At 42.5% G+C, this 21392-nt stretch overlaps 2 protein-coding genes and 1 non-coding gene across 5 annotated transcripts; all 3 read right to left on the bottom strand.

The window, feature by feature from the left end:
* Window positions 1-574: 574 nt before the first annotated feature.
* Window positions 575-14042, bottom strand: LOC147219042 (homer protein homolog 3-like). Its single transcript, XM_086172356.1, has 9 exons — window positions 13832-14042; window positions 9555-9711; window positions 8225-8356; window positions 8048-8152; window positions 6605-6738; window positions 5048-5204; window positions 2252-2359; window positions 2059-2139; window positions 575-1955 (listed from the first exon to the last, which is right to left on the bottom strand). Exons 1-9 carry the CDS (start codon window positions 13852-13854, stop codon window positions 1770-1772), a joined length of 1083 nt encoding a protein of 360 aa, XP_086028482.1. The 5' UTR covers window positions 13855-14042; the 3' UTR covers window positions 575-1769.
* On the bottom strand, window positions 13859-19787 carry LOC147219040 (uncharacterized). Of its 3 annotated transcripts, none has more exons than XR_015108696.1 (8): window positions 19702-19787; window positions 18289-18494; window positions 17995-18142; window positions 16523-16618; window positions 16139-16229; window positions 15943-16046; window positions 14052-14566; window positions 13859-13880 (listed from the first exon to the last, which is right to left on the bottom strand). XR_015108696.1 is itself a non-coding variant. In XM_086172357.1 (6 exons), exons 3-6 carry the CDS (start codon window positions 18011-18013, stop codon window positions 16016-16018), a joined length of 237 nt encoding a protein of 78 aa, XP_086028483.1. In that variant the 5' UTR covers window positions 18014-18142; window positions 18289-18494; window positions 19702-19787; the 3' UTR covers window positions 15521-16015. The 3 variants fall into 3 exon arrangements, 1 of the variants encoding a protein (XP_086028483.1); XR_015108697.1 differs by having other exon boundaries at window positions 15954-16046; XM_086172357.1 differs by lacking the exons at window positions 13859-13880; window positions 14052-14566 and having other exon boundaries at window positions 15521-16046.
* trnan-guu (transfer RNA asparagine (anticodon GUU)) lies at window positions 19125-19198 on the bottom strand. Its single transcript has one exon. It is a non-coding gene; the product is annotated as a tRNA-Asn (tRNA).
* Window positions 19788-21392: the final 1605 nt, after the last annotated feature.

The following is a 21392-nucleotide window of genomic DNA, read 5'->3' as shown; positions in this document are numbered from 1 at the left end:
GCCCCCGGCTGGGGTCGATTTGACAGGGGGAAATAAAAACAGTGACACCGTTTGACCTTTGTAAAAGAATATTTTCAAATGGTCAAGTCCAGAACTGCAGTGTAGGCTTCTTTTTTTAATTAGGTGCTTGACTTACTCTTCTTTTTCCCCTTAATTAACATTAACATCTAATAACATGGGACTCTTTTTTTAAATTCTCTGAATTTTAGCATTTTAATTAAATCGGAATAAAATTTTATTCCTCAAGAATTCTACAGGTCTTTGTCTTTTCAATCTGTAATTTCACTCATGTTGCAAATTTCCAATGCGCTAATTTGTGAACACATTAATTGCTGTTTTTCAGATGATTTTATTATTAATCAGAATTGGCCAAATTAAATTTTCATGGCAAATTTGACAAGGTCATAGTCAAGAAATTGATAACTGCCAAATGATATGTTGGTTAACTTTCTTTCACATTTATGGTAATTATTTTAGGGCGATTCCAAACCTCTGTTTCCTTTCATATCAAAACAGCCACTTGACAGAAGGTCATACAAAAAATTGAAAATTAAAAAACAAGCTTTGAAGATGACAAGAGTGACAATGTTTATTTTTATTTCCAAACAGCAGTGGCAGAACAACCGCCCTCAAAATAAAACAGTTAAGGCTTGAAAACACAATAGAAACATGGCATGTCACAATAATACAGTCTGTGAGATGGAGAGACTTTGCAGTCACTTTTTTTTCCTCTGTGAAAGTCATTCGTACCATCGGACGCCTCAAGGCCTGTGGCTTATTGTGCACCGCTAAAGGTAATGTGCAGAGAAAATGTCAGAAGGCAAAAAATGTCACTTAAGTTTCCTTGAATGCATCACAGCAATCGGAGCAATAAGTTCATTAAGATGTGGTGCGTTAATAAGTAAGTTATTAGTTATTACAATTACTCAGCCCCAAGATCATTTAGATGTGGACTAAGTGGCGACTTAAACCTCTTAAAGTTACATAACAAGCGTTACTGCATTACATTTATTGGAAAAAGCCTGTTGAATCTAAATGTACTTATTGAACACACGTCTATTAAAATGTACTTACAGTTCAAGTTATTGTGAATCATTGTTACACTCGAGATCCCTTATGCCATTAAATCAGGGTAATGGACAAAATTGTCGACCTAATTAACGACTGAGCTAACATCTGATCTTTGGTGTCAATATTCATACAATGTTGTGAGTTCAAGTTGTGTATCTGTGCCTTGACAGGCTGATCTGACTGCTGTCGGAGTGTTATCTTTCCACTAAGGTTTGTTGGGAATAAAAAACAAAATCACAGCTGCTTCTTCCCATGCTATAAAACACACACACACACACACACACACACGCACGCACGCACGCACGCACACCACCGTGGATTAACACGCGGTTGTGTTTAGGACGCTGAACTGGTAATTCTCATTTTGTCATGTCCCCTTCTAAAGTCAACCAGTCGACCTTCTGTTCGGTAGAATAACAAGGCCTCTTATTACATATTGACACAATTTCTGCGTTTTCTTTACAAAAGTGACACTTACGGAAAAACAAACCTACAAGCACCAGTCTTCATGATGTAATATGTAGCACAGTTAAGCACTTACCTTAAAGTTGGTTTATTGCATTGAAAGTTTCCCCTTGAAAGTAACATTAAGCATTTTCTATTAAGAATGCACAAGCAGTGCGCGCACGTTCTGCCACAGAGGTCAACGTCCGCATACATGGTCCGGCTCCCGTCTTCCTCCCGTCGTGCCACATTTCTTACTTGTCGATGAGCTTCACCAGGCTCTGGCGAAGGTCGTTGAGGTCGAAGATTTTAATGTCTAGTATCTCGATGGCCCTCTGGATCTCGGCGTCCATGCGGTCGCGCTCCTCCAGGGAGTTGCTCAGGTTCTGCTCCGTGTTCTGGACGCGGCGCTCCAACTCGGCGTTGCGCATCTCAACCTCCTGCGGCGATGAGGAAACCCAAGACAGGGCGGATACGAGGTCAGAAATTCAGCTTTCGCCAGAAGAAACCGAGTTGATCGTGTTAGTATAATATCACTCCTACGCGTAATCTGTGCATGGCCTCGTCTCTCTCGTGCTCCATCTCATGGTACTCCGCTTTCTTGCTTTGTAAAATATGGATTTCCTGGAAAGGAGGACCGGTCCGGCTTAGAGAGCTAATTTTAACAAATCTCATAACTGCCCAGTCATTCATCAGTAGCCGCGACCAATCGGGGGATGCATCTTTAACCGCCCACCTCATCTTTGGCCTTGAGCAGAGCCTCCAACTCTTCCAGGGACTGCGTCAGCTCGTCCTTCAGCAGGTCACTGGGGCCCTGGCCCCCGTGGGCCTCCAGGTCTGACACCTGACAACATACACACATACACATTTGGTTAAGTCCATTTTTTTTTGTTATTTCAAGATTCATCTTGAACCTTCGGGCAACATTTACAGTCCGTCACTTCTTTTGTTCTCAAACATTACAAATTCAAAGTAGTGAAAATGCCAACGTGCTAATCTTTTTCCCCTGTCAGCTTTTCCCTTTAGGGGCAAATCAACCCGCTCCAGCCAACGCTATTCTCTGTATCCTCCTCTCTCACACCGACTAACTTCATGTCCTCTTTTACTCCATTCATAAATCTTCTCTTTGGTCTTCCTCTATGCCCCCTGCCTGGCCGTTCCAACCCCAGTAACCTTCTACCAATATATTCACCATCCCTCCTTTGACCAAACCATCTCAGTCTGGCTTTTCTGACCTTCTCTCCAAAACATCTAACATGTGCTGTCCCTCTAACAGACTCATTTCTGATCCGATCCATCCTTGTCACTCCCAAAGAGAAGCTGACTTTTCCTCAATGCTACTGTCTCCAACCCATTCAGCACCGCTGGTCTCACAACTGTCTTCTACACCGTTCCTTTCATTCTGGCTGATATTCTCTTTTCATACCCCTTGTAAAAATTTTTTCCTAATTCTGATTCTGAAACAAGAAGGGGCTCAAAGCTGACCCCAGATGGAGTCCCGCCTCCATCTTCAACTTCTCAATCCCACCTATAGCACCACCTCACCACTGTCTCACATCTTGCATACATGTCCTGCACCAGTCTAACACACTTCTCTGTCACTTCCCCATACAACCCCATAGTTGGTGCTTGCGAGCTAATATGATAGCATATATGACTGCATGTTTGCCGGTTCGATCCAAGTCTGGAGCTGTATCAAACACGCCCGATGGGAAGGACTGCGAGTTCGGCCTGAAAACAAAGTATAGAGCACAAAGTGTTTTGCAACGTATCAAACGTTGACGGGCATTATTTAAGATTCACCTTGATGGGGGCATGAAAGCATCAAACGGCGTTGGAAATCCATTCATTTAAACTTAATTCAATTCCGAGGAGACAGTGACAGGGAAGGACGGGGTCACAGCCGTCTCTGCAATTTAATGGCCATTTGAGTCTGGGATTTGAATCCAATAAATATTGGTGTGTATTTGTTTGTATAACCACATCTAAATTTCTTTTCCCAACTACTCTAGCATCATCCCCCCATATCTGTGACGGAAAAGGTTTGGGGTTATTCGGCAAGCCGGTGGCGAGGGAACGCGTCAACTCGGTTGGGGGACAAAGAAGGCCGCGTTTTGACTGAAAGCGCCTGGCTGGTTTAATGGATTTACGAGTTTCCGAAATGAGTCACCTTTTCAACTCTTCACACTGTGACTCAATATTTCTGACCAGTTGGCGTTTGGAAGCGGTTTGAATAAAGTGGCAACCAATAACGCCGAGCGCTAAAACGATCAATAGAGCTCCGGAAAGGAGGGAGAGGAAGAGGAGAGATGGTGATTGAGGAAGTAGAGAGGGCATTTTTTTATGAATAATAATAGATTAATCACACATTATTACTTCATAGACACAAGTTCTCACAGCGGGGACTCGGCATCATGGGAGGGGGTTGGAGATGCTTGTTAATATGACAGTAAGGACAGTAAATAGTAACTGCTTTGCTCTCCAGGGGATCTGTGACCCGTCTGTGGAAGCTGGAACCAAATCGAAATGAAGCCGGTGCCACCGTTTTATATCGAGCAATGAACATCTGCTCGCTGATGATGTATTAACAGTAAAACGTCACTTTGAGCGCTTGTAAGTTGATGCTGGAACAGGCAGGGAGAACAAGTCCCTGTTGTCGCACCTGGGCGCCACAGGAGAAAAAAAATAGTCTAAAAATAACCCCGCGCAGAAATAAGACATTTGTTTTTACTTTTTTTTTTTTTTTTTTTGCAAAATCCACGTGTGGTTGAAAGGGGCGGCGGAAAAGTCTGAAAACGAAGAGCGAGCGGATGCCAGCTCCCTCCGGTGATTTGTCTTTTTTTTTTTTTTTCTTTCCTTCCTAACTGGGGCACAGAAATAAAGTAGGATATCGCTGTCCTATAAACCCGTCTTTCTCTCACACCACCCCAGAGACGTGAACCATTTTCAGCCACCTGGTCCCCCCTGCCCCACAATTCCCACCACCACCAACACCCTGTGAGAGACGGAGGGGCCCCGTGCACAGGAGGGAAAGATTCTGGGATTTGAACATACAACTGTGAGAGCAATTTGAGTTGAAAGTTGAGGAGGTGAAACAGCAATGACCAACCCCCATTAAAACTTTGGATCCTTTCAAAGAATTCTTAAAGCGCTCGAAAGCGAAATGCTGCTTTCACCCGCAGGGAACCTGAAAAACCTCGATTTGAACCAATCGGCCGATGGAGATGTTTACTACACGTAACGTGAACGATTGAGGTCAGCTTTCCCGACGACGCTCTTCATATGAAGGCTAATCCACCCATCCATTCTGTAAACCTCTTATCCTGATCGGGGCTGCGGTCCGTCCCAGCCGGCTGCCGAGGCAGGATGGGGCAAACACTCCGGGCAGGTCACCGGGGGGAGCTATCACTAAATTTGCAATTTAAGATAATACTAATCCAATGAATTCATTTAAAAATGCTGACATGTTGAGGCTTCTGAGTACAGACACATCTCAAACAGAAGCTTGGAGCAACTGCGAAAAAAGGTTCACCTGTTCTCTGAGCCTCTCGGTCTCCTCCTGATACGCCGCCAGCTGCTTCTTCCACTGCTCCACGTTGGTGTTGGCCTCGTGCAAAGCCGCCACCAGCTTGGTGTTGCTGTCCTGCAGAGTGAAGAGCTCTGCCTCCAGATTCATTTCGCAGATGGACCTTGATGAAACACATGAACACACATGAGTGTGTTCCTGACCATTGTCTTCATGTAAAATGGAAATATGGGATCTTAAAGCTACTTTGGGAGTCAATGGACTTCTAGCGTATCTTGGTTTCAGAGAAAATTTCAGAGAAGGGTTATAAAACCCTGACTGTTTAAGAATGAATTGGACATCAAATTGGATCCAAATCTAAGCGCTGTTGTGTGGCTTGAATTTATTCTCGCCATGGACCACATGCTGTCACTTCACTCATCGAGCCCAATTTCGACTAAAATGGCAATGACAAGTTGACTGCACTAATGTGACTGTACATCAGTTTCACTGCTTGTCTCCACAGACCAAGATGTTAACCAGGTAGAAGGTGTTTTCATTGGAATGGGGGCGGGGAGGCCTTGAAGCATTGGGGTAAAGGAGATTTATTTGGTGCTATTTATATGTCGACGCCTAAACTAATCACCTCTGTGTTTTTGAACGCCCGATGAACGGAAAGATGTCCGCTGAAATTCAAACGGCGTGAATAGCAAGGTAAATTAAATGGAAAGTAATGGATGGCCCACCTGAGCATGGCCTGCAGCATGCTCTGAAACAACGTTAGGGAGCTCTACAAACCGCTGATGCCTCGATCGGCTGAGATTTAAGACACTCAAACAAGAGACTTAATGAAGTACAAAACTTGTTTCTTTGAAATTAGATGGACCTCTTTCTGCAAAAAGTACAATGCTAAGCTGCAGGTGAAGCGCAGACGCATGAGGTGTGCACTAGTGAACTTTGAATACGGGACTCAATAGCTTCTGATTGCGAGCTAGCATGCTAAATGTCGTGATGCTAGGTTAAGCTGACTGGCCACTTGGTCCAGAACTACAACTATTTAGATACTAATCTTTTATAGGTGAAGTGTGGAGCCTTGAAAGCGCGGCCTCACAAACTTTGACCTTTAGCATTAACCCGAGCTGCTGCAGCTCACAGTGGTGGAGTGGGGAGGTTGTTGGTTCACTTTCTTGCTCCTGTCTGCATGTCGAGGGGTTCCTTGGGCGAGATGCTGAACCCCATCCTATAAGGCTGGGGCCTTGAATAGCACCTCTGTCACCATTAGTGTGTGTGAATGCTGCCTAGTGATACGCTCTTTATAACGAGACTATTTACCATTAGCAAAAAAGGCTTTGACATTTAGAAGCATCATGCTTGCTCTGTCGTCATGGAGACAGTTCCATCTTGACATTCCTGATTTAAAATCTCATGTTACGGACTAAACACTAGTATTTTATGATTATATTTTAAGTTTACGACTCAAGGAAATGATGAGTTTAGAAAAAAAAAAAAAAAAAAACAAGCCAATGACTGGATTCAAACCAGCAACTCGATCTCAACAGTAAAGAACGCAGAAATTCTAGTCACCCTTCGGAGAGCATCTTCTTGATGCGCTCCTTCTCAGACGACAGGGTGATGTCCGCACTCTGGCTGCGGAACAGTTTGTCCTCCGGCCCGTTCACGCACATCACCGGCGGAGACTGGAGGTCGTCCGAGAGGTCCTGCGGAACGCATGAGTAAATGGCCTCCCCCGGTAATGCACACAAATCTCATGAAAATTGGAGGTCACTTGTTGAAACATGCTCTTGTTATTTGTCTGTTTCTGCAGCCAAAGCTATAGCCCGGTTCCCGGATATCCATCCCTCAGCTGGCGTGAGTACAAACGCGCTAGAAGGACTCACTGCCCCGAGAGGATGCATATCCAGAATGCAGATGCTGTTGCATATATTTCTTATATTTTAAACAACTTCTAAAAAACAGCTCGTCTTTCTGTCAGGCTAATAAGCTATGCAGGCGATGAGACGGCAGCGAGTGACTCACCTGTGAAAACTACAGAGGAAGCCCATCAGGAGGGGAAAAAGGGACGAGAAGACCCGTCATCCCGCAGGGAAATAAATGGAGTCATTAAACAAACTTTGTTTTTTTTTGGGTTATATGAAATGTGTGCACTTTGGGGAAATCTACAGTACAAAGTACCCGCAACAACATACTCACGTAACTTTGATTTTACTTGTGATATGTTTAAACTTTATAAGACAATAAGGGATATAAGAATTTGGACAACTATATATAAGCATATGTATATTCCATGAATTTAAGTATATTATTTGATAGGCATAGAAATGCGACAATATTAGTTTTGTATATAAAACATCAACTTCATTCAGGAGAGATTTTGTCCGCTCATCCTTGCTGCTGCAGTGTATTTCCACTGTCACTCATACAGCAGGAAAAAAATATTTGTAACATCGGGACAAAACCTCTGCAGATTCAGTGTGTAACGCGCGAAAAAAAACATGCATAATCATTCTTTTACTGATTTTTTGTATTTTCCTGGGCAGAGGGGGTCTTCATTGCTACTTTGACTTTTAGTGCCTTTAGTTTTGTTTTCAGAGAAAAAAATGTTCGGGATGCAGGATCGAAATTGAATTGAAAAGTCATGTTCGCCACGACTGAGCAGACAGAAGCGACGGCTAATTATTCTCTATTGATCAGAAATCCCTGAGCGGACTGCGATTCCATCATTATGGCTCTGAGTCAGAGGCTTCTGGGTGGTGGTGGAGCGCAGTCACTCTGCACTACTGGGCATCGCACGATAATTTTACCACCGTCCTAGATTTTCTCTACTTTTGCCTCCCTCTGAGACAAGTGACCCAGTTCATCCTCCTTGTGCCTTTGCCTTTCCTCTCACCAGATTTCTCTTCATTCTCCTTCAGTGAGCCTATCGATCAGAGGTGAACCCTGACCTTGACTCAGGCCAAGGTCAGACAAGCCGAATATTCCCACGTTTCTGTGTTTCCCTGAGCTCACCTGAGGGGCGGCGATGGTGAGTGCCGTGTTGGCCAGCTCTTTGTCCTGCGATTTCTCCCTCGCCAGTCGCGCAGCATCTTTCACCTCTTTAAACTTCTCGGAGAACTGTTACCAAAAACTAAGCGTTAATGACGGGTCGCTCGACGGCCTTCGTTCCCGAAGTCTCACTGACGTCACCTGATGCAGCTGCTGCTCCGTAGCGAAGCCCAGGCCATAGACGGTGTTGGCCCGGCTGTCGGCCCACTGGCCAAACTTCTGGGATGTCTTGGTGAATGTCATGCTGGGTGAGACAATGCAGTTGATAATCGCCTGCAGGGATACATAAATTAATCAGATTGGTATTACCGATTCGTAACAGTAAATGTAATTGTATGTAGTAACACCGCTGATTTACTTGAAATTATGTAACTAGTACCTGCACATTTATTTTTTTTAAAGTGGTGCGGTTAAAGGGTGTCACAAACGAAGCAGGGGCAATTCATTTTCCAACTGATCCAAGAGAGGTTGAATAGCTTATTATATAGTGAGTAAAAGATTTTAAGAATTAATTACAAATAAAGCCACCATATTTGCGGATTCATTGTTTGTCAAACTGCAATCTGTATTCAATAAATAATAATTTATTATTACTTACTTTATTATTACTTCTAATTCAATTCGGTGTCTTTTAATGCGATCACTGTATTTTGTTCATTGTTCATTTTTTTTCACTGCCATTTATAGCAACTTTTATCAGCTGAGTTCAAAAAGCCAACTGTTCGCCCAGAATTCATCTCAGCTACCATTCTGCTGCAAGCCCTGGGGGGGGTTTACCGCCCCGGCCTGAAAAATGTGGCTGCACACACACCTCTTTTTCCGACGTGCGGGTAAAAGATATGAAAGCTGACCTATTAATAAAACTTTTTACGTCACCGCCGCTGCAATAATGGAACCGGGTTAAAATCTCAGAATTGCAGGGCAGAGGCGGCTTAGGAAGGAGCTTTCTCCCGCTGATTTCCCCCTCCAACAAATGATTACATGAACCCTGCATTTCGGCACTGACATGTTGGACATGAAACGTTGGCCGCTGCCAGAGGCAGCAGCGGCGGCAGCGAAGATTATGCCGGAGCGAGACAGAAGCCCCGGCAGGATTGGGCTGCTGACAACCAGCAACTGCCACCACACGCTGCCTTCTGGGATGAGGAAATGTGGGTCAGGCCAGAGGTGCTAAGAAGAGATCAAATAGACCCCCCAACCCCCTCCGGTGCTTGTTGTGGCCTCTTCCTCCTAATCTAAATCCACAGACCAGCCAATGGTTCTGTCGTTTGTATACGTCTCAACCGTATGGACACAGAGGGAGAGGTGGAAAATCAATGTGACACTGACTGAACCTTTTTTAAGGAAATGTTTTTTTTAAAAAAAAAAAAAAACCCCACACATATCAGTAGAAAATTTACAATAAAACTTTTAACAAAAAACTGTTCGTTGTCTCCGTTCTTTTTTGCAGGCTTTTTTTTTTAACCCTCACCTTGGTCCCGCCCACGCTGATGATGCGGTAGACGTTGCGATTGACGTCGTAAAAGAAGGACACGCTGACGGCATGCTTGCTGGCAGGGATCCAGTTTCTCTTGGTGGCGGGATCGATCTGGAAAACATGGGCCCGGGTGCTGAAGATCGGTTGTTCCCTAGAGGAGGAAGAGGAAGAGGAGGACAATGAGGTTGATGAAATAGAACATTAAATATTCACGATGAAAGCTAGAAGTAAACTTTTTCTTCATAAGAAAATCCACAGAGTATTTTACCTCAGGGATCAGCAAAATAGTCAGTTTGACTGGCATATTTTGAATTCTATTTTAGAAAATGTATGTATTTTCTTTTTACTTTATAAGTGGATTGTCTGGTAAAAAGAAACAAATACTAGACTTCCTCTGGATTTTCTCAAAGGTTGTTGTGAAATGTCCCTATGAAGATGAAGGTACTTAACATTGATGCTTTCACTGAGACCATCAGGGTTAAAGAGCAAATTGTAAGAAAAAAAAACCTATTTGCGGCTGCTATGACCTCTGCTTTGTCCTCACGCCTCTCCCTGAGCCGAGATGTTGACTGAAACCCTCTGAACCTTTTTTTTTCCCTAACCGCTCAACCCCCCCACCCAAATCCCACCCTCCGCCCAGCTCTTGCCGCTATCAGAAGATGTGTATCCAGGATACAAGGTGGATAAATTGAAACAAAGTCGATAGGGTTGGAAAAAAAGGTTTAGTCACTGTAGCAGCTAATAAAAAGCCCTATTTACAAATCCTCACAGGTTGGGGGGGCGGGTTAGTGCACGATGGGCACGTTCATGTAAGTATATGTATAGATGTTTAAATGTACTTGTCAGTACAAGTGTGCGCCATACAATCCACCACATTTACTGTGTGGCCTCAAACTATCAGGATGTAAGAATATGACAACATGACTACGTAAAAAGGAAAAGGTATTACACTATCAAATCATCTAATTCATAAATTATATGAACAGAAAGGGGGAAAATTGTTTACTTCTATAAAAATGAATCTCTCCTCCCTAAAAAATGAACTAGGATTTATGACTTATCATTATTATAATTATTATTAATAATATTATTATTGTTGTTAGTGGTGGGGGTGATGGTAGTTTTAAACAATAATGTAATCATGTTATTATTATCATTATCTATTACTAATTAATATTATACATAATTATTGTGTGTTTTTTTATTATTTAAAAAATGTATTATATTACATTGTAATATGAAATAATCCTAATGACAACTTGCACATGTAAAGTCTACTGCCCACTTAAATTGCACTAATCCTTGGACCTGCACATTGTGAGTTGCATTCCAAACTGCACTCGAATGTCTTATTGCACTGCCACTGTGGTATTGCACTGTTTCAGATATTCAGATCCATATCTATAATCATATTTATAATAGTGTTTACACGCTTCCTATCAGCACATAGCCAAATGCACTGCAGACAGCAAAGCAGGAATATCACTGTACAGGCTAAACATGTTTCTACACTGTAAATGTGACAATAAATGCTTTGAATCTTGAACTACAACTTTTATTATTATATGACAATTATTAATATAAATAATACTGCTGATTATTATTGTCATCAAACAAAGAAAACTGTCTGAAATGGTAAAAATACATACATTTGCCAATTTGGAAAAAAATAGATTTAGATTTGATCTAAAAAGTATATTACAAAGAAATAAAAAGCACACGGGCTCTTGTTTTAGGAGGGAACATACAAAATAGCATTCAGGTAATGGGTTTCAGCCCCCTGCATGTTGAATATAAGTAAGCAGGTGTGGGCCTGAAACTGCTGTTTCCAGGTTTGTAACAACCTAAAGGAATCCAGAAAGTTGCTGGGATGGATCCAGTCATAGATCACTGAACCAAAAGGGGAGCAGTAAGATCTATCGAGCCACCGGGGCTGAAAACCACACCAAGATTGAACAATTGATAAGAAGATTAGCTTCTGGAAGGCGGGAGTGGTGGCATAACCTCAGTGAGAGATCTGGAGACAGGAGGTGCAGACAGGAGTTGCTGCAGCAGGAGCCCCCGACGTGCTAGAATTGTAATTGTAATGTAATTTTGGAGCGACTGTCAGGATTACTATCATCGTTGGCATTTAAAATCACCAATAACGCTGCAGCCCCATGATAAGACACAGTATGGAGAGACCAGGTTTCTGTGTGTCTTCTCTCTGCTGCCCATTGTGTCAACATAAAATGGTAACTAAAGAAACAGGAGGAAAAAAAATGACTTTTCTGTGCTGTATTGTAAATGAACCTGGCGGTTACTAACAGAACTGTATTTTTACAGACAGTCACAGTACAATTATAGCCGACCCCATTAGTGACACACAAAAAAAACGGTAATGGCCTGTGTGTGTCTCCATCACAGAATTTCACACCGGCTGCGTTTCAAGGGCCGCCGTCGGAAGACGTTGATATCGGCGGTGGCATTTCAACGGCCGCGTTTCTTTCTGTTCTGATAATAACCCCGTGTTATAACGCTCGTCTCATCTGTCGGTAATCCTCCGTGTTGACAGTGGATCCGCCGCTTATTGCTTCCAGGACTGGCCAGATGTGATTTGGGGTCGACAGGGATCAGACGCCAGGATGAAGATGCTATTGAGATTGATATGCTCGCTGGAGAATACTTATATCTATGTAGAACAACATGGAGGCCATGAGGTGGAACGTGTGGTCAGGTGACGCCGAAACAAATAAATATACATATAAGCCCCCTTTTTCTCAAACACTCTACTAAATGAAGTGTGGCTGGTGTGTGGCATTTAATCCTATTTTATTTAAATCCTGTTTTATTTACACAGCAACTGTTTGGGCATTCTAATGTAGAATTTAAATAATTAAGTCGCTTAAAATAGCCCAAATCTACCCAGTGCAATGTCTTTCAACATTCTCAGGTAACCTCAGGTATTCCCAGCTGACGTATTGATTGTTTGTACCTGATTCCACATATGCTAATTGATAATCAGAAATGTACACATGGAATTTCCCCCATGATTTCAGTTGGAAATTAATTATTGGCAAATCAGCAGAAAACATGAGTCTGTATATTATTCCAATTTACATCTGACAACAAAATGCTGACATTTGCTGAAACCCAAAGCCTCCAGGGCGCTGCAGCACAGGTCAACATGTTCCAGGACTCACTCCCTAATTTGGGTCATCCAAAAAAAAAAAAAGGATCCTACAATTCCCATGATACAATGCAGTTGCATCTGTTATCACATTTTGCCCTCTGTCTTTCCAAATTTAATGCCTCCTGTTTATGATGCAAACTTTTGACTTTGTAAGATCTTTTTGTCTCTGCTTTGCGCACAACGCTGCTTCGTTGTCTTAAAGCTCCACGCTTATGACTTTGCGTGGTGTTTTTAGGAGGTCATGTCAGCAGTTGAGAGACTATCCTGAAGGCCAGCGCTGGGGAAGCTCAATTACTGAGGTTACGACTCTATCGCTGGGCTTCCACCTTGCCCGGGGGGGGGGAGTGGCATCTGGAAAAACCTGGCATTTGATGGCATCACCCGAGTGCTAAGTGACATTGGACCTGCCGGAGATTCACTATCAGGATCTCCGCTAGGATTTCTGCTGGTCGACCTTCATCCTCAGCAGATGGGACAGGGAGGGGGATGTGGGGGTACGAGGCTTAAAGAGGGGGTCTTTGAGTGGAGACAAAGCCGCAGTGATTGGATGGAGGTCCAGGTTGCACCTTAGGAATTAAAATCCTCAGTGTGTTTTTGCCCCCCCCCCCCCCCCCCCCCGCAAACTCGTCTTTCTGATTTTTTTCTTAATCTTTTATACACAGCTGTCAATCATTAGATAGAAAGGTCGTTGGCCATTTACTATGAATTTGTGATCATTTTCACTACAAGCGCCAACACAGTTTGACTTCATTACCTTTCAGTTAGAAGTCAGTGAGGAAAACCCTCAATTGATATTATTGGCTGGAATGATGGAACCAATAATCCAAAACCCACCGATTCCTCGAACATGATCGGATGGTATGACGGCAACTTAATCTGTATTTGGCTGGAGAAGAGAGGGTAATATTTATCCAGCTGTGCCACGGCGCCACTTTAATCCAACTTTAATTGCATCTCTCATTTTGATATCAAATTGTTGTTTTTTTTAAATATTTAATTCAATGTAATTGGCATCCCATGATCCCACAGTCAAATGTCAAATGGGAAACAGTTGCAATGACAAAAAAATAGAATAAAAAAATAAAACGTTGAATCGTACCTTTCTCTGTGGTGAGGAAACATCTTACAGGATGCGCGAGGTTTCTTTTCTGCAAAAAAATAAATAAATAAACAAAAAAGGGGGTAAAGTTAAAAACAGTGCATCCGATGAAATCTGACAAGCACATTCGGATTTGTGACACAAAATTACAACGTTTGTTACCCAGACGGGCCCCCCCTTCCCCCCGCGACCCCCACCGGGGGCCCCCCCTCTCACTCACCCCATGTCGCTGTCACAGCCTCCGGTTACTCTGCCGTGCTTCCGGTGCTTCAGTTTCTTGTAAGTCTGTGGCGTACAGATGCTTTATTCCTGCTTTATTCTCCCCGGAGTGGGGGGTGGAGGGGTTGCTGGTGGAATGAAGAGGAGGGGGAGGAGGTGGTTGGGGGTGAGGAGGAGAGGGGGAGGGGGTTCGCTGCTGCAGCGGCGTCCCGCTGCTGCTCACCGGAGCCCACCGGACACACCGGAGCTACGCGCGCCAAAGCCGCTTCTCTCCGTGCGCATTTTGCACAAGTGACACAGCAGCTGGTCCTGCTCCCCCTCTCTCTTTCTCTTTCTCTCTCTCTCTCTCTCAACCTGTCGCTCCATTCATCCAGCCACCAGCTCACATTCAACAGTCTGCGCCACCGCCTCACCGGCGCCCCCTGGCGACGGCCGTGGGCGGTGTCCGCCGGTGAGTTGGAGCGCAAGTGGGGGCGACGCCGATGACCTCTGACCCCTCTGTAGCGTCAGGACCCACTGGTGAACAAAACAAATGTCGACCTGTTTTTTTTTTTAATTGCAGGGTACATATTCTTTGTTTTGCACCTTTAAATCCACATAGATTTGCCTCAATCAGATGCTCCCTTCAGTGGTCGCCACAGTGAATCAACTCCCTCCACCCAACCCTATTGTCTGTATCTGCCTCTCTCGTAGTAACTACATGTCCTCTTTCACTACATCCATAAATCTGCTCTTTGGTCTTTCTCTAGTCCTCATCCCTGGCAGTTTCAACCCCAAAAACCCGTCTACCAATATATTCACCATCCCTCCTCTGTACATGCCAAGCCATCTCAGTCTGGCTTTTCTCCACTGGCTTCATCTCCAAAACATCCAGCATGCGCTGTCCCTCTGAAGGACTCATTCCTGATCCTGACAATCCTAGTCACTCCTAAAGAGAAGCTCAACATCTTCATCTCTGTAACCTCCAGCTCTGCTTCCTGTCCTTTCCACAATGCCATTGACTCATTTGAGAAAAGTTAACATATAGAATATGCCTTAAGTCATTATTCCCAATTCCCTTCAACACACACTGTGCTTTATATTTCTGAGACTCTTGAAGCCAATCCAGTCACATCAATCGTTCAAACAGGCAAAAATGACAGTAGTTTATTTTTTGTGTTAAATTGTTTCTTCAGAGGTTTTATAGTTGGGTCCTTGATCACAGAGTTAAAACAAATTTTCTGTTCTGCGTAAAACTGTGGATCTAAGTTGAATCCTACCTTGATCCTCAAGAGAGTGAAACACTGAGGATTGGACAAGCTGCAATCGTTGGGATTGTCACGGACTAAAGTCCTGCACTTCTCTTACAAAACCACATGTTTGATATGCTTGTTGTCATTTTTTATTAAAATACCTACTTTTATTTTGGCCAATTTAATTTATAAAGTCCAACAATTTATTATTACTATTATTATTGCTGTTGTTACCATTTCACTCATATGGAATACTACTTAATCACTAAACTAGACAGTTTTTTTTTTATTCTGTACTGCGTATGATGTTCTTCATCCAGTCTTTATTTACTTCCATGCCAGTACAAGGTGTAACTGTAGAAATATCTTGTACATGTGAACATACTTGGCCAAAATAATTCTTATTCTTATTCTTATTCTTATTCTTGATCTTGATCTTGATCTTGATCTTGATCTTGATCTGATCTTATTCCTGTTCTTATTCTTATAGTAGTGGTTTTACTACTATACTACTCTACTGCTGTAGTGGTTTTACTACTATACTACTCTACTGCTACTAATACTACTAATAATCATGATAATACATTTTTACTATCTGTAGCAAGGGCTTCCTAGTCCAACTGGCTGTATGAGAAGACTCGAGAGCTCTGACGCTCGTACTTGTGGCATACCATCTTGTCACAGTTGTACTTCTGGGTCAGTTCTCTCAGGGAAGGTTCGAGAATGCCTCCTTTCAGTGGCAGGACCAGATGGCGGGGGGGACTCTGTGGAAAGTAAAACAATGATGGGAAGGTTGCAACAAAAAAAAATAATTAAACTCAATCTGTGATTGTTGCCGTGTGTGGGGAAGCTTTACCCACACTTCCAAATGTTGTAGTCTGACAGGGTCTGCTCATCCTCCAGCTGCTTCTTGCCAAAAATGAGACACTGTTCGTAGGAGGGAATGCCTTGCAAACACATACAAAGACAAAATGAGATACTTAAATCAGGAATGTAGTCCTGTCAGAGTTTTGCCAGAATGTAAAAAATTCAATACAGACTTGTATTTAAAAATATTGAGAATAAAACTTTACAAGACGATGTGAGATCATGCAGTGATTCCAAAATCATGCTGTTTAAGAACATCTTATGCTAAACATGTGTAAGTGAAAGAGCCAGGTCTAAAAAGACAAGTCTAATTTACATTTAAATTTACAATTACAGTTTTCCATCTCCTTTCTCATGAGTAAAATTGCCGTACTTGTCTTGAATTTGAGTTTTGACATATGTCCCAGTGTAGCCTGCTCCCACCTCAAGGGTAATGGTTTGACCAATCGCATCTTCGCAAATGCATCTTCTGTTTAAGGAGACCAAAAATGTGTCAATCAGGCAACGAGTATCCAAAAAAAATATCAAACAAGTTTATACAGAGGCAACAGAGACGTCATGATGCTGGTGGAGTTGATGATTGTGTAATAACACATTTTTTCACTGCAAAACAACTTTACAAAGGTCTCAGAAAGTAAGACAGATTCTCTAAACTACTACTTTATCAGTGTGGACTAGAAGTTAATATTCATAAAGTTAAGGTCAGTTTAGTGGCTTCATTTCTGTCCTGAAGGCGAAGAAACCACAAATAAATTTGTGTCACATGCTAGGTGTTTACAGCCACAAACCACTGGCTTCAAGTGATAAGTTACTTATAATTCATTTGCATGAAAATCCACAAAAAAAAAGACTGTCACTTACTGAATTCAGTTTAGAATAAAAAGTGCACAAACTCAGGTGTGTGATGAGGAAGGGCAACAAGTTTATCAGGTATTCTTTGATATGTCAGAACCTGTATACGTCTGAAAAAGGGCAAGAAGGAAGCTGTCAGTCACTAACGTGCTTCCATTTTGCTGGCGGTTAGGAGGTTCAATGAGGGGAAAGTGTACAAATACTATATAAAATTAGAAATTTGTGTGTGAAAATTGATGTATGGAGGAAATATTTCTGTCAGAGCAACAGTGCTTTCATTTATACGTGTACATGAGTTTTCGGATGTTCTTGAAATCAATCATGTTTGTAAAATACACATGGGGGGCGTCACTGTTTTAATTACTGAGTTAAGCAGTGTAAAATAAATACAAAGGCCAAGAAACAAATTTAGAAAGTGAAATAGACTGGGTAAAAATAATATTAATCTGCAGAATCTGCTTCTGTGAGTAATTTCATTCACTTTTCTCGTTTAGTTTAATATCACATATTGAGATTATAGGATTCCAAAGCAAACAGAGGTCTAAATTAACCATGCTTTTCAACCATCTGTGAAAACGTACAGTTTGTCATGACCAAATACATTTATACAAGAAGACTTTAAGTATAATGCAGAAATGACTTTATTGTACATCACTGTTTCTTCTAAGTTTGATGTTCCCTATACAGTTAATGATGGGGAATGGCTTGAAAGCACCTTCCACCAGCGGTCCCCAACCTTTTTTGTACCATGGACCAGGTTTATGCATGGCAATGTTTCCACGGACTGGTTCGAGGCATATGGGTTTAAATAATAAATACTTTTATCAGTTCTCAGTATTTAATCTGATTACAACAATTCCACTTTATATTAGGCAATTTCAATATTAAGTGCAGCAGTAAGGCGAAGGCAGAAACAGTCGTTTTTCAAAATGAGATCCGGAAGGTCTAATGAAAAAATTAGAATTTGTACCAAGAAAGATTTTCTTTACGGACCGTTGACCAAGTGATCCATGGACCAGCACTGTTACCGGTCAGGAGACCGGGGGTTGGGGACCCCTGCCTCAGACAACAGGTGGGAAGTCTCTGGGTTGGGAATCAGGATTCAACTTCAATTAGACAACAGTGCCCTCTAGCGATCAAGCTGTCATATAACAACAGGATGAGGTTATTAGAATTAATTAATTAATTAAACCGATACAAGAAGCCAATTACTTAATTTCGTAGTTGATCATTTTCAATTATATTGATAATATTGTGATACACAGATATTTAAAAAAGATAACATACCGGTCTGCTCGAGGTTCTGCTTCTTCTCTTTTTGGCTTTTCCCTTCAGGGGTCGCCCCAGCAAATCAACCTTCTCCATCTAACCCTATTCTCTGTATCCTCCTCTCTCATGAGCCCCTTCTTGTTTGCAGTGGTGATGGACAGGCTGACAGATGAGGATAGACAGGAATCTCCATGGACCATGATGTTTGCAGATGGGATTGTGATCTGTGGTGAGAGCAAAGAGCAGGTTGAGGAAAATCTAGAGAGGTGGAGGTGTACGCCGGAAAGGAGAGGAATAAAAGTTAGTTACAGCACGACAGGGTATATGTATGTGAAAGAGAGGAACTTGTGTGGAACAGTGAGGCTACAGGGCGTGGAGATCAAGAAGTTGGGAGGATTTCAGGTACTTTAGGTCAACAGTCGTAAGCAGTGGAGAGTCTGGAAAAGACGTGATGAGACTGGTTCAATCAGGTTGGAATGGCTGGAGAAAAGTGTCAGGGATACTATGCGATAGAAGGCGATCAGCCAGAATGAAAGGAAAGGTGTACAAGACAGTGGTGAGACCAGCAATACTGTATGGACTGGAAACAGTTACAATGACGAAAAGTCAGGAGGCAGAGCTGGAAGTCACAGAGATAAAGATGCTAAGGTTCTCTTTGGGAGTGACTAAGATGGATAGGATCATCAATATCAGCGTGCTAAGTAATACATACTCCATGGAAAAAAAGTGGTTCAACAACTTTACATGACTATTGACATGGATGATAAAATATATGAGACAGTAGTGGGACATATATAAAATATATTATTGTATACCCAGGAAAAAAATCGTCACGAGAATTGAAAAATTAGGAACGTCCCTGGGTGGGCTCGAACCACCAACCTTTCGGTTAACAGCCGAACGCGCTAACCGATTGCGCCACAGAGACATCCATAGCTACAATGGTCTCATATTGGTATTTAAACCCTCGTCCTCACAGAGTCCTGTCTATTTCGTACTTGTTGTTTTGTACTACAATATAACTCGAAATTGTGAAAATATATAATTGCTTAATACGTCACAACGGAGGAGGAACAAGTACTTGAATTTGCGAAGTGGCGTACATTAGCTTACATTGCACTAGCTTATATAGCATTAGACCAAAACAACGGCAGGCTGAACTTTGCAACAGGCACGATGCAAACATAATAATAACATGACTTTTTAGTCAAATAAGCCTTTACAAATGTCGGCTTTGTAAACAAACAGGTGTAGTTAGCGAATGAATATCAGTGTAAGTTGATATTAACTAAAGCTACTCATACAATCAGAAGTAGCTGAATTAAAATGTTCCACTAATGAGAAAACGAATTGTAAACTTTTTTCAGTTGTAGAAACTGAACAGACCTCACACTTTGAACTCCGGACACATTGAGGGGAGCTCTTGCTTACCAGAAGGCGGTGCCATAAGCTTGAAAAACAGCAAGAAGAGGTCAGTTCCCGTCTTGACTTCAGCTTTATGCCTACGACTTGTTAACTATAAACGGTGACAGTTAGCGCTACTTTTAGCTAGTACGTCACATTAGCTAGTCGTGCTACGTGATGCTAATAAGTTTCCAACAAAAAGTCGATTTCCCATTTTAATATCGGGATTATTAACCGAAAATAAGGTAGAATGTTGAAATTGTTTAATTACATTCATGTAACAGTAAATGGGTAGCTTTGATTTACTTGTACTTAAAGTAGTATTTTTTATTGTATTTTATTTTTATCTATATTTTTGTGTATGTGTATTTCTTTTTCAATAATTTGCGACATTAAGAAATCAAAGGTTTTAGGTCCGGGCATTGTGGTCCACAGAGGTTCATTGTCAGTTTTGTGTTGCGTTTGAGGAATAAAGTTTGAACACGCCCACGGCTCCACCATCTTTCCTTGTTGCACTACACTGGTGACCCCAACGGCGCAGTGCCTTGAGACAGTTAAACTGGCCACAGTTTAAGAGGAATTTGCCACCATGGAGCGTCTGGGGCTCATGAGTCAGTCCAACAGCCTGTGGGCCTTCCCCGCTCCACGTGGTACCCAAGGCCGATTGGTCACGGCATCCAAATGCTGACTTTGGCTGTTTGAACAACGTCACACCTGAACAACTGCTACACCATCGCCCACATTCAGGAGTTCTCTGTACGGCTGTCGGGCATCACCGTCTTCTCCAAGGTGGACCGGTTATCAACTGGTGCCCGTGTGCGCAGAAGACAAGCCCAAGACATGCCAAAGACTGCATTGATCACCCCATTTGGGCTTTCGAGTTCCGGTGCAAGCCTTTTGGCTTGAAGGGATCCGCTTAAACGTTTTAGAGGCTCATGGACTCAGCACTGCATAAACTTGCTTTTCATCATGAGCGAACCATCTCGGCCTGGCTTCTCTGACCTTCTCTCTAAAGCATCTAATATGTGCTGTTCCTCTGATAGACTCATTCCTAATCCTATCAGTCCTGGTCACTCCTAAAGAGAACCTTAGCATTTTCATCTCTGGGACCTCGAGCTCTGCATCGCTGGTCTTCCCACTGTCTTGTACACCTTTCCATTCATTCTGGCTGATAGTCTTCTATCACATAGTACCCCTGACACTTTTCTCCAGCCATTCCAACCTGCTTGAACCAGTTTCTTCACCTCTTTTCCACACTATCCGCCGTTCAGGACTGTTGACCCCAAGTACCTGAAATCCTCCAACTTCTTGATCTCCACTCCCTGTAGCCTCACTGTTCTACATGGGTTCCTCTTAATCACATACATATACTCTTGTCTTGCTGCAACTAACCTTCATCTGCACCAGTCTAACATACTTCTCTGCCACTCCAGATTTCCTCATACAATACCCGAGTCCCTATCTTGGTACCCTGTCATATGCTTTTTCTGGGTTTACCAAATCACAATGCAGCTCCCTCTGGCCTTTGCTGTGCTTCTCTATGAGCATTCTCAAAGCAAATACTGCATCTGCAGTACTCTTTCTAGTCATGAAGCCATACTGCTGTTCACAAATGCTGACTTCTGCTCTCAGTTGATTTTCCACTTCTCTTTCCCATAACTTCATTGTATGGCTCATCAATTTTATCCCTCTATAGTTGCAGCAATTCTCCACATCCC

The sequence above is a fragment of the Fistularia commersonii genome, chromosome 25 (genome assembly GCF_037954325.1).
Source record: "Fistularia commersonii isolate RoL2024-O1a breed Wild chromosome 25, RoL_Fcom_v1.0, whole genome shotgun sequence".
NCBI classification, from domain to species: Eukaryota; Metazoa; Chordata; class Actinopteri; order Syngnathiformes; family Fistulariidae; genus Fistularia; species Fistularia commersonii.
The sequence above is the reverse complement of the archived record's forward strand: the minus strand, read 5'-3'. Positions and strand labels throughout refer to the sequence as shown.

Excerpts from the sequence above, each read along its gene's own strand:
- LOC147219042 (XM_086172356.1), bottom strand. The coding sequence starts at position 13,854 with ATGTTTCCTCACCACAGAGAAAG. Across the intron at positions 8,153-8,224 it reads CGGAGCAGCAGCTGCATCAG|TTCTCCGAGAAGTTTAAAGA; the intron begins GTGACGTCAGTG and ends TTTTGGTAACAG. Across the intron at positions 5,205-6,604 it reads AAGAAGATGCTCTCCGAAGG|GTCCATCTGCGAAATGAATC; the intron begins GTGACTAGAATT and ends TGTTTCATCAAG.
- LOC147219040 (XM_086172357.1), bottom strand. Across the intron at positions 16,230-16,522 it reads AAAACTCAAATTCAAGACAA|GCATTCCCTCCTACGAACAG; the intron begins GTACGGCAATTT and ends TGTGTTTGCAAG. Across the intron at positions 16,047-16,138 it reads TACAACATTTGGAAGTGTGG|AGTCCCCCCCGCCATCTGGT; the intron begins GTAAAGCTTCCC and ends TACTTTCCACAG.